Source organism: Macrobrachium rosenbergii, chromosome 20 (genome assembly GCF_040412425.1).
Source record: "Macrobrachium rosenbergii isolate ZJJX-2024 chromosome 20, ASM4041242v1, whole genome shotgun sequence".
Taxonomy (NCBI): Eukaryota; Metazoa; Arthropoda; class Malacostraca; order Decapoda; family Palaemonidae; genus Macrobrachium; species Macrobrachium rosenbergii.
Genome location: NC_089760.1, coordinates 29,222,202 through 29,235,407, shown reverse-complemented (window position 1 = coordinate 29,235,407; position 13,206 = coordinate 29,222,202). Strand labels below are relative to the sequence as shown.

The 13,206-nt window shown below is 36.1% G+C and overlaps 1 protein-coding gene across 1 annotated transcript; it reads right to left on the bottom strand.

The window, feature by feature from the left end:
* Window positions 1-2,229: 2,229 nt before the first annotated feature.
* LOC136848939 (uncharacterized) lies at window positions 2,230-6,763 on the bottom strand. The gene is made up of 2 exons (XM_067121755.1): window positions 6,588-6,763; window positions 2,230-3,372 (listed from the first exon to the last, which is right to left on the bottom strand). Exons 1-2 carry the CDS (start codon window positions 6,591-6,593, stop codon window positions 2,629-2,631), a joined length of 750 nt encoding a protein of 249 aa, XP_066977856.1. The 5' UTR covers window positions 6,594-6,763; the 3' UTR covers window positions 2,230-2,628.
* Between the last annotated feature and the right edge of the window lie 6,443 nt (window positions 6,764-13,206).

Sequence of the window (13,206 nt, the reverse complement as noted above, 5' to 3'; positions counted from 1 at the left end):
ATTGGCTCTCATGTGACAACAACAAAGCGCCGATTAGTCTCGATGGCGAGTTACCCATATAACGGCTCTCCAGAAACATGGTTTGTATATTATCTAGACCGCCGCATGATTTATAACATCCTTATTGACAAAAATTCATCAAAAAGCTTCTCCAAACATGATGTGCAGTCCCTCCCGTTAGGTAAAAAAAAAAAAAAAATAAACTGCGTTACAAGCAATTTTTGACCATGATATAGGCGGCGCAAGGCATATTCCTTAACGTCCCATTTTTTTAGTGTTTGAGGAAGGGGGACTCAATTATTTTTTACGCCAAACAGCCGGCACATACAATTCTAAAAATTTTCCTTATGATGCCGCATTTTAGATTATCTGCTTAAATCTACAATATATGATGAATAGAGCTATTCGGAAATAAATCAATTTGATGAACAGTATTCTTGAACTTCATCATATTTTTAAATCGAGTGGATATTTCAAAGACATTTCGAGCAGATTTTTGTGATTCGTTTAGATTTATTATAACACAAAAATTCGTTACCAGGAAATAAAAAAAATTGAACTGATATGTTCAATGGTATGACGAGGACTAAATGTTTCTGCTCATAACTTAAAATCCTTGTCATTTTTTTTATGAGGAAAATGGTACTGCCAATCGAGAATCGAGAAGCTGTAAGGAAGAAATTTTATTTTAGCTTTAATCAGAGTCGTGAAATATTCAGGGTTCTTTACTCCACAGACAAAAAAAAAAAAAAAAGCATAACCGTGTCCTAACCTAACCAGACCTTACCCTCCTATAATGACTTTAGGTATGTGCCCTGACCTGTGCACCTGTATCGCCCTCCTTCAAGTAACACTGAACGTAGGAAACGTTGGACTGAGCATCGGCTCAGTGATAGCGTTAAAGCCTGCTCCCGTGGTTCTCAAAACTGCCCCTTTACTGCTTCAGTCCGGACTGATCATTCATCGTCATATAATAAAAAAAAAAAAAAAAAATCCAACATGAACTGAATACGTTCACTTTTATTACTTCCATATTATCTCAATTAAATCCTAATAAAATCTATTGAAATGTTAAACAATGCACTGAGGTGACATAAAATTATTTATTAACTCAAAAACTTATGACAATGCCTGCTTTGCGTGCTGACCAAATATTTAGACCTAAGGTCTGAAAGTTCGTTGATGTATGTATGAGCAGAACTGACATCTTACGACGAACATTCTTCTACATTACCTTCAAGCACACTCAGCAAGATATCGCAAGTGACAAACATTTTGCTATTTTTACGCATGTATCTTACTGGCTGGAAATTACAAAACAATTATGACTGCAGGTCTAAACTTGTCTTCTACCAGGAATATATATACAGTATACACACACACACACACACACACACACACACACACACACACACATATATATATATATATATATATATATATATATATATATATATATATATATATATTTAAAACCTTAAAAACTTGATCATTCTATTTTTCTGATCAAGAAAATTGTCCTCAATCTTATCTTTCTCGATGACTGATTGGAAATAGTGGATTTTATGATATTATGGCTATCAGTATTTTAGTACCACGTAATTACGATAGGCTATGAGTAATTGGGGGATACTAAATAAAAGTCCTTAATGTATAATAATTTACTCATAATACTGCAAGTGATATGGCTCCTCATGGAAAGAATACAGATTCCCACCTATAAACATTTCAGGATATGCTTTAGTTATCTTTCCACTCTCGATGCAAAAAAGAAAAACAAACTCGGGAATATTCCCACACACTCAAACACACACGCAAGCATACACACGCGCACACATATATATGTATATATATATTTGTACATATATATATATATATATATATATATATATATATATATATATATATATATATATATATATATATATATATATATATATATGTGTGTGTGTGTGCATGTAAACTATATGTGTGTCAATACATCTCCACCAGAGAGTTCTTGTGAATTCTCCTTTGGAAGAAAACCAGACCTAATTTAATCATTTATGAGATGATTACCTACTATCCTTACCAATGATCACATTCTGGATTCAGACATCTTTTTTCCTAGCTCCAAAAACTTTTTATGATCAGTAAGTTTTAGTCAATTAATTCGTTTTTATTGATATGTTATCACCAGTTCATTCAATGAATGTCCTTTTTTTATGGCATGACTTAGAAGCTAAATGAGATATTACGGGAGTATGTCCTCAAATTCTGATGGGTATGTCACTTAGCTTAATATATCAGGTTTCAAACTGTGTGTGGATATTTAGTAAACAGACGTTTGAAAGTTGGTTCAGGCAGATAAAAAATTATACAATTTCTACCTGATTTTCAAGAATTTGCCATTTTGACTTAATTTTTTTAATGAATATAGTGAAAAATCATACATACATCAATAATTTTATACAGCGCTACTAGATAAAAGAAATATACAAAATTGTATGATTTTTCCATTAATTCTTTCCTATACTGAATGGACCTTTTTTTTTTTTTTTTTTTACAGATGCACGTCATGTACAGATCTGCACTGCTTAAACTTAGTGATATCTAAATATCAGTGAGAAAATCAAAAGGTGAGATCTCTTATCTTCCTTGGTTGTAGTATACGTAGTACCCTCCGGAAGGCAACAGCTTGATGACAGGAGCGGGACCTTGCACGTGGCTGCGAATAGGGCTCGAGAAACTGAAGGCCTGAGAGTTTGAGAAGGGATTGTTTACGGGGACAAATGGTCTTCTAATTACTGGGAAAGGCGTTGGTGCTGGTTTAACTTCCAAAACTTCATTCTTAGCCTCTACAATTTCTTCTTCGGCTTCTTCTTCAGAGTCATCCTCGGCAGGTACGAGAACCGTCGTCGCCTCTGGCTGGGAGTCATCTGTGGAAGCTTCCCCGGCGGCCTCTGGCTGCTCCGTCATTTCCGCGGGAGGTTCTGGCTCCTGGGTGGTGGTGGCGTCCGACTGGGCGGCTCCCTGGCCGTCGTGTTTCTGGGCGAAGATGTGGAGAGACATTGTTATCATGTCCTTGACTCTCTGCACCGCCTCTGGGTCCTCGCTTTTGACGGGATTCTCTTCGAGTTCGTCCCGAAGTTTCACGGCTTCCACGACGAAGTCGGGCAACAAGGTCATGGCCTCGGCGCTTGTCAGCTTTTCTGAATTCTTCGTTATTTCGGTGATGCGGTTCATAAAGGTGGTGACCTTCGTCAGGAGAGCCTTGGTTGAGTCAAGGGGAGAATTCAGTTCCGTCTCATCACCGGCATAGCTCCTAGCGGCCTTGAGACTGGGTGGGGCAGCAAAGGCGCCCCAGGTCAATAACAACACGCACAGAGCGGTCTGTGAGAACAACAACAAAAAAAAATCATAAAAAATAAGATATAAAAAAGATTAGATATGATTTAGATCTAAGAGTGATAGAGTGATTGCAAACGAACAAACATAAATAAGATCTTCACTTATCTCTCTTCTTACAGTGGACTGGAAATACGAACAAAAGAAGAATAATAAAATACTAAGAGAAAAGAGAAATATTGTAACTATTTAAAAATGGCATTCGATTACACGTATGTCCGGGAGGAAGAGTGCCAGTGCCGTCTTCACGTCTCACCGAGCACAATTTCATTTTAATAAGTATGAAAAATTAGTGTCGTATTACATTAAAGAATCAGTTGATATTACTCGCTGATATACGTATAACTGAATGTCATCTCTCTTTGTCTCCATCCCTGTCTGCTCTCTTCGCCTGTGGGTTGATCATCCCAAGATACCCAATAAGGATTTCAGGAGCGGGCGTGCTGATCCTTTTTTCGCTCGCGACTGAGCCCTGTGCTTCTTGTGATGGAGAGAGAGAGAGAGAGAGAGAGAGAGAGAGAGAGTAGTTTCAGGATAAGAATGATTTGCTGAGCTAATTTGTATTGCATACAATACTCATTTAAGGATAGTGATCATGGAATATGAATATAAACAAAATCAAATGCATACAAGCACAAAACATACACACATACATATATATGTGTATATATATATACATATTTCTATCTATCTATCTATCTATCTATATATATAATTATGTGTATACACACACATATTATATATATATACATATATATATATATATATATATATATATATATATATATATATATATATATATATATATATATATATATATATATATATATATATATATATATATATAGTGTCTGTGTGTGCACGCGCTCTGCCCCCCGTGTGTGTCTGTGTATGAGAGAGAGAGAGAGAAAAAAATTAATGTTTTGTCATTAGGGCAAACGTGACGAAAAATACTAAAACCTCTGGTCAAATTATCCACTGCATATGGAAACGACAATACCAGTGTGGTGGCTGAGGAAGTTAGTCAGATAATTTAGAGGATAGCAGGTGAAGAGCAGTGTGAGTTTTGACAAAGGATAGGGAGTGGGCATCGAGTGTTCAGAGTTTTTTAAAGTTATACTTGAAGGCAACGTGGAATACCAGAGAAATTTACGATAGAATTGTTTAAAGAATCAAGGACGTAGTGGGGAAGAAGACCGCTTGCCGATTAGACTTTTTATAATAAAAGCAAATTGTATATTAGAATGTGCAGACGCAAGAACAACCGGTTTGGTGTTCACGCGGGTCCCTGAGGCAGGCGGTGGGTGTCTCGGTGGTCGCTTAATATTTTTTCTAGAAGAGGAGTGAGACGGGTAGAGGTGCCTTGGTTTCCACTAGACTGATTACATTTTGGGCATATTGCTTATTACATATTACTGGCTTTATCCGCCATAACTTTGGATAATCTAACACCAGCTTTTACTTCAGTTGTGGAATGTGGATTAATGGAATATATATAAATATATATATATATATATATATATATATATATATATATATATATATATATATATACATATATATGAAATTTTGTATACCACCTTCTTTAACGGGTTGGGTAGGGTATGATGTCGCTAGCCCTCTGGTCTGGCCCATCCACCTACAAGGCTCACACATTGCATACACACTCACACATACACAGACATGTGAACACAAAGATATATAAATATTTACATGTGTGTGAGCCTTGTAGCGGGGGTGGGCCAGACCAGAGGGATAGCGACATCATAACCTGCCCAACCTGTTAAACAAGGAGGTGGTATATGAAAATTTCATATATATATATATATATATATATATATATATATATATATATATATATATATATATATATATATATATATATAATTTTTTTTTAATAAGCCGCATTCGACAATAGAGGTAAAAGCTGATGTTAGAGCTTCGTCCTTATAAGTATGTAAGGATTCTTAGATTATGTAAAGTTATGGTGGATAAAACCAGTAATATGTAATAAGTAATATGCCCAAAATGTAATCACTCCAGGGGAAACCAAGGCACCCCTGCCCCTCTCACTCCTCTTCTAGAAAAAAATATTAAGTGACCACCGAGACACCATCACCAGTTGCTCTTGTGTCTACATACACTATATATATATATATATATATATATATATATATATATATATATATATATATATATATATATATATATATATATATATATATATGTATATATATATATATGACTGACCCAGTGGTAGAGGTTATATATAAGGCCTAATGCCCATCAGTGTATATTTGAAGGGGTGACTGGCATCAGCTGGTCAGAGAAAAGTGCATGGCCAGCAACCTCACCAGTATTTCGGTTTTTCAAGGTGTGGAAACTCTGGGTGAAAAGTGCATGGAAAAGAGCAAATAATATATATATCGGTTTTTATATATATATATATATATATATATATATATATATCATATATATAAAATAGCAAATAAAATATACACACACACACACACACACACACACACACACATATATATATATATATATATATATATATATATATATATATATATATATATATATATATATATATGTTATGAGAGCAATGCAAGTTTCATTACATATTGACGAATGAATATTAGGCCGACGCTTTATTATAAGGAAATAAATAACAATATAGCAATATCTGAATGAAGTTAAACCACTCGTCATATTGATAATATTTTTTTTATGTTCCCCTCGTCTTGCCAATATTAATTTTGTTCGTGGTTTAATTATGTCATTTATGTGTTAATTTTTACACTTACAATATTTATGCTTTTGCATTGCAGTTTGATGTTCCGGAGCACTTCAAAAGCATGGCAAATTTACTCTTCTAAAAGTATTAGCGATTGCCTTTTTTTACAAATACAGCATATTTTTTGTAATGCGAGTAGTAAAAAAAGTGTTGAACTACTATACATGTCCATTATATAACCTCTGAAGATAATCTAAACTTGGAAAAGTAACTATTTTCGTGTATGGAACCCAACGACAATGATATGTCCAGAATAGGGGACAAAACCAGAACATAAATATTGATCTTAATTAAAACAGGATTTTGTTCTAGTTTTTTCATGTAAAAGATGCTCCCGATTACGTCTTGTTGTTGTTTCGACCAACAATATGGGGAGATGGGTCTGACAGTAAACACGACTAACCTGCATGGCGGAGATGCGCAAAGACTCCCGGATTCCTTAGCGAAGAAGAGTGGACTAGTTTCCCTGGCGGTTTGATGATGAGTCCGAAGAAGTCTGCCATCCCAAGGTCATCCCTGGCCTCTATTATACCCATTGCTATAGACAACAACAGTCTTGACCAAGAACGGGGAAGTGAGGTGCCAGGTATTCAGTTTGCAAATGAAAATTGCATGAGTTTCCTCTACTTTCTCGGCGCCAAATAACGTCTTTTCTATTTTCAAGAGCGCCTGTGAATTGGGGAGAGGTGTGGTTACTGAGCCAAATCGTTGGTTACCAGAAGCACAATGAGAAGAAAATCATGCAGGGGAAACAAGTGGAGCATGAGACTTCAGGAGTTACGTAAGTTATCACCCGTCGAAAAAACCTGAAGCGTCAAAGCAAAGCTCCTTCTGCCAACGCCCAGTTTGAATTCAAGGTCTAGGGCGAACTTTGGATAGATGTCCTTACATTCCGAGCACAAACTGATGAATTTCGTTGTGGAGACTACCGGGTTCTTCATGTCAAATTCTTTGCTTCTCGAATGTTCATCTGCTTGTTGTTGATTACCCTATCTCTGTCTCTGTATCTGCATAACTGGTCGAGCAGTTGCTAATTTTGTGTGTATATCGGTCTAGTGCGAGTATCTCCAGAGATCGTCAAACCAGTAGTCACAAGGACGTTTATCCTCGACCAGCTGAATCAAGTATGATCCACTGTGCAGATAACTACTTCTGGCTTAGTTTCATTTATCGGAACAGATGTGGCATTGGCACACGCCAATCACTGTACCTACTCACCTCTTTATTAGGGACCTGTTGGAGAATTTCTGCCACTTCATATAACCAACTCTCTCTCTCGGTCTTCCTCTCTTCCTTCCACCCAAAAGTTCGAAATTATATTCAGTTTTCACCTGCCTATCGTCCTCCCTTCTGCATGGCCAATAATACAGTTAATGCTATAATTTTTTTTATGATAAAAGCAATAGGCTAGTCAAATAACGTAGTCTATGCCCTATCACAAAAGTACTGAAGATTATGTTCCTGATAGAAAACAAACGGCCGCGAGGCATTATTTAAAATCCTTTCCTCCCTATGCCCTCAATAGACACTAAACCAGTATATTATATGTTTTTATGTTATCAGAATATATGGTTGTGTCAGTGCCAACGAGTGGAAAATTCCTATAATAAAAGAAAAGTACGTGAATAAAACGTTTTTCATTATGAAACTTAGATTTTATTAAGCTACGATCATGCAACCTAAAAATACTTTCGTGTAATCGTAAGCTCTATTGTGCATTAATAGTCTTATCACTTTGTCACAATTCTGAATTCCTTTGATATGATCTGGGCGTAGCTGTCAGTCACTTATTCTCAACCCGGTCATAGTCCAAGTAAGTTGACGCTAACAGTGTGACATCACGAACGTTTTATAGACGTCCATGATGACATCCTGATGGTATACAGCTTTAAAAGTACGTAGCAACAAGGCCCATCCCATTTTCCTTTTAAGGGACTTTGGGTTTTATTGTTTGGCGACCAGATTGAGGCTAATAGTTAGGCCTGCCCATCTAACTATGAAACAGATATCTGTAACAACTGTTAAGATCAATTACTAGTAGGTGTTAACACTGATTGTCTAGTTAAGGCCTCCTCAGTGCCTTTGGGTAAGCATGGGCCATGGGGCGGTGGGTGTTGACCTTGGCGCTCTCAACCTCCGGGTAGGACGCACCAAGGAAAGGAGAGGATGCACGTGGCCTCCTCTAGGACCCCCCATAAAAAACGGCGCCCATCTCCCAAAATGAATATGAATCAAAAAGGCGTGCCACAAGGAAGCCACTCCTTGTCCCACACCTAAACTTGTATCTACAAGAAAGTTATTAATTTTCATGAATTCTGTATCAGACACCAACGACATTTCTTAGCGAGATGGTTGAAAAACAGAAACACACACACACACGCACACACACACACACACACACACACACATATATATATATATATATATATATATATATATATATATATATATATATATATATATATATATATATATATATATATTGAATTAATACATTATTATTATTTTATTATTCAGCACGTACTCGCTTTTATATGAAGCAATCAAAATGGGGTCATTAATACGATGAGAAATTTCTACAAATTTAAATTCCCATCATTTGGTGCAAAACAACAAAAGCATTATGAAAAATAGACGAATATGATAACAATGATACATATATTGACATATAAGGGCAAACAGTAAATAGGCAGAAAATTCCCTTCAGTTTTAAGTAGACACCTATGTACATAGTTACCATAATAATGGTAGATGATTTTCTTGCATATGTTATAGTATATTTGTGAATGCCCTTCAGAGAATGTTTTGAGCTTATTTTGGAAGGGCGTAGGATGGGTTCGAAGGACTCAGCAGCCACCCTATTTATCGCAAGGACTCTTGGCTATTAAATGGGCAGGATATTGTTTACCAGGAAGAATCTTCAACCGATTGAAGAGGAATTTCCTGAAATAAATGAATGATTGAGTAAATAAGATAAATAAATAAATGACCGAATGAATAAAGTTAATCAATTAATTAAAGTAAATAAATGATTGAATAAAATGAATAAATAAATTAATTAATTAATCAATTAATTAATTGATTAATACTTGGCAAGGACTTTAACTCTGTTCTCAGCTTTTCCCTTTCATCCTGGTTTGGGGCGATGATAATTGTGACATGGCAGAGTTAATACACTCCAGTTATGCAGATACATATTTTTCTTTGCCATTCAAATATCAGTCTTCTTGCGACTGAATTAAACTTGAAGATGCATGTCCCCGATGCATAAAATTGGACAATACAATGATTTTATAAACGTTTTATTACCATCTCTCTTCATTGACATATATATATATATATATATATATATAATATTATAGCATCTCCATGCAAAGAGAAATAGAGTGGAAATCATACGATAGGCTGTATCATAGATTTATTCTTCTCCTCCCTTCCTCCCTGCGCAGGAGTAAACGCACACACAAAAACAATTAATGCTACCGATTAAAAAAAAGTAATCAAATCTGAATCACCGATTAAGAAGAAAGAAATAAAGAAAGGTATGCCATGCCCGTAGAGGAAATGGCCAAGCCCATCATAAATTCTCTGTTTATTTGTAGGTCTCAAGGTGTGGTAGGAGAATCAAGGACGACTTAGAATCCCTTGAAGTTTCGTCCTTAAATTCTTCTTCTTTTAACGTGCTTTTTTCCAATTTGTATGGGGTAAGCACGATGCCTTCTTTTTGAAGGACTTTGATTTGGCTTTGGGGAAGACTTTGTAGTCTCGATCTGCTGCCCTGCCTGTCATCGCTTAGACCCCGGTAGCGTATGTACAGTACATTTGGTCTGTGCAGCGAGCGTAGAAAACGGGACCTTTCTACGCAGTGACGTACCGGCATTCCTAAGACCTAAACAAGAGATCTTGGGTAGACCTTCCCACACCTCAGCCTAGGTCAAAGGTTAATGCAAATGCGAGGTTTGTTACTGAGGTCAGAGGTTGTTATTCCTTTTACAAAAATGGGGAAAGTTGCTTTACACTTTCTTTCGCACGTATTGCAACTCGCTTGGAATAATGACGACATTTCTGTTCTTCAAAAGGCAACATAAATTCCTTCCGCGTTTTGGGAAAGCTCAGCTATTATGAAGCCATACTTTCGTGTCATGAAAACATCCATAAAGAAAATCAAAATTGTTTATTGAATAATCCCAATGATAATTTTGGTGGGATATGGAAGACAGAACAAATTTAAATAAAAGGATTTTATTTTTTCATCTTATAACTGGACTAACAGTGTCGTTTCAGAATGTTGGTACATAATTATGAATTTACTTTACCAAAAAACATTTTCGTATACATGCTCTTCATTCATGATTCAGCATTTTTTTCTTTTGACAACATCCCTTACCACGGCAGATGTTTTTCCATGGAAAACTAGCATACGTAAAAGTTGTCTTGACCTGACAGCTAGGACACAAAACCACCTTTAATTCACCATTTTTTAGTTCTTGAAATATAAATACAATTCAAAATCACTTGAAAACACAAGTTAAAAAGTTCTGGGGTATTTTATACAGTATATTTTCTCATCAGTGTGTACATAGCAAATGATTTTATACCGTTTATTTTCTCATCAGTGTGTACATAGAAAATGATTTTATGCCGTTTATTTTCTCATCAGTGTGTACATAGAAAATAATTTTATACCGTTTATTTTCTCATCAGTGTGTACATAGCAAAAATTATTGTTAAAATCGTTTATTTTCTCATCAGTGTTAAGCTTTCACTAATTTTTGATGCATTGTAAAACATATTCAGGACAGCCTTTCACTACCTCCACGCCACAGTGAGTGGTATGAAGCCTTAATGACATGGTAAATGTGAAATCCTTCCTTTAAAGATACTTTTCTTAATCAAAGCTTTCTTTTATTCTTAAAATGCTTCCGGTCGAGAACAGAATTAGTTTTATCTTTCGACATTTGTAAGTATCAGATATCTTCCTTTACAGCCAACTTCGAATTAGCATTGATTACGAATGTACTCCAAACAACTTTGGATAATTAGCTCTATACAGGTGTTTAAAAATAGAAACATCAAGCATTTGTACTGAATAATTAAGCATTATTTTTTTATTTTCATTTTGTCAAAAAACACAGGTTTTAAGTACAATTTAGGATCCCTGAATAAGGTCCATTTGAGAATCTAAGTGTTGTTCCCAACGTCCTTGATAGATAACGCCCAAATTCTTGAGGAGGAGGAGAGTCTGTCGATTGCGTCAGTGAGACAATATTATACGCACAATATTTTTCTTCCTATATTTTTTAGAGGGCTAGCGTTGATTCTCTCGGGAATAATCATTTGCATAACTCCAGACTGTGGACGCAATACAGTAGAAATACAATTACTTACCTAGTTCATTTTTGACGCAATTTATTTATTGTGGTTATAGACATGTATTGGTAAAAACACTGTCGACAGTAGGGGACTATTGACACATTAGGAATACTGAAATACTTTTGTGTACCAACTTCATTTTTTTTTTGCATTTTATTATTCATGCGTATAGACATGTAAGAGGAGTTTCTCAGTAATCTCTCCTCCGTCCCTCAGTAAAGGTTTAAATTTTTCTATCAGTTTGGCTGAGAAGGCTACCGCACTTACGAAACACAATCTATGAATTATATTCGAGGCTGTCGGCCTAAGAAACAGGGGATCAGCGCCTGCCCTATGAGCCTACAGAGGCCCAGGAGGACTTTTACTTTAACTTTAAAATACGGTCAAATATTTCGATTCTTTCCAGGCCTTGTAATCAAATGAGAAACGAAATTTTTGACATTGTTGATATTTTGACATTCAGTGAGGCTTTGAAATGCGAAGTGTGGAAAAGGGCTTCATAAGCTGCTGGTTACCCTTCTGTGCGCGCACATGACTTTGCTAAGAATATAACGATATTTCCTTAGGAAAATTAATCTTGCGACTGATTGATATGCAAATTCTTGTTATGCTGAGGTTATTTACAAATGACCATAACTGAAACAAAGTCACTTACAACGAACGGAAAGAAAAATATCAAAGGCAGCCTGAGAGAAGTAACCAATTCATACTTTTTAAAAGATCAAATGTAAACAGGATGAGCTCATACATAACTACTATAATGAAGATCTAAGTGAGATCTTGGGCTATATGAACAATTAAGTTATGATGGAGGCTGAAAAGCGATGAAAGATCTGTAATCTGCATATATCAACTTTTTTCCAAGTGTGCAAATAACTCACCACTGTCTCAGGACATTCCCTTTTTTATTTCCTTACAAGAAGTGACACCAAAGGTCTCAATGATGCTCTTGTTTTTCGACAACATTTAAATGTCAGTAATTAAATCTTGTTTAATTGGGTCTCTAATTATGATTTCTTTCGTCAGATGGCAATCTCACACCTCGGATGCATTAGTTAGTATATTAAGGCTGGTAAAATGAAGGCCACAGCCAGTAATAATTGTCCAAATTTATCGGACCATGATACTTGAAATGCTCGACCAGGGGGGGAGGGGTGCTAGGTGGGGCCAAGATATTTTTTGGGGGGTGCCAAAGAAAATTCCACAAAGTTAATGTACCAATTCTGTAAATAGTAAAATATCCTATTCTCGAAGGTATACTGTATATCCATGTGAATGAAGGAAATAATATTAGTAATTAGTAAACCTGTATTTGAAATTATAGAGCTCAGTTTCCAATTAATTTTCAGCTCTTACTATATGCAAATGCATCAAACACTGTAAGGGTTAAAGTTTAGCTACAAAGTGAATTTCAACTGATGGTCCATCCGGGGCGGGGGGCCCAAGCATCTGACTGGCGGGGGCCGGGCCTCCCCTGGGCCCCCATAGCGACGCCACTGTGCTCGACTTCATACAGACAGATAAAGTGTAACTATCCTGAATGAATCCTCGCTTGGTACCTGTGACACGTGACACCATATCCTTGTCCCCAGATCGAATGTCCTTCCACCTGCCACCTGTACTGCGCTGTCGTCACTCACAGGCTAACT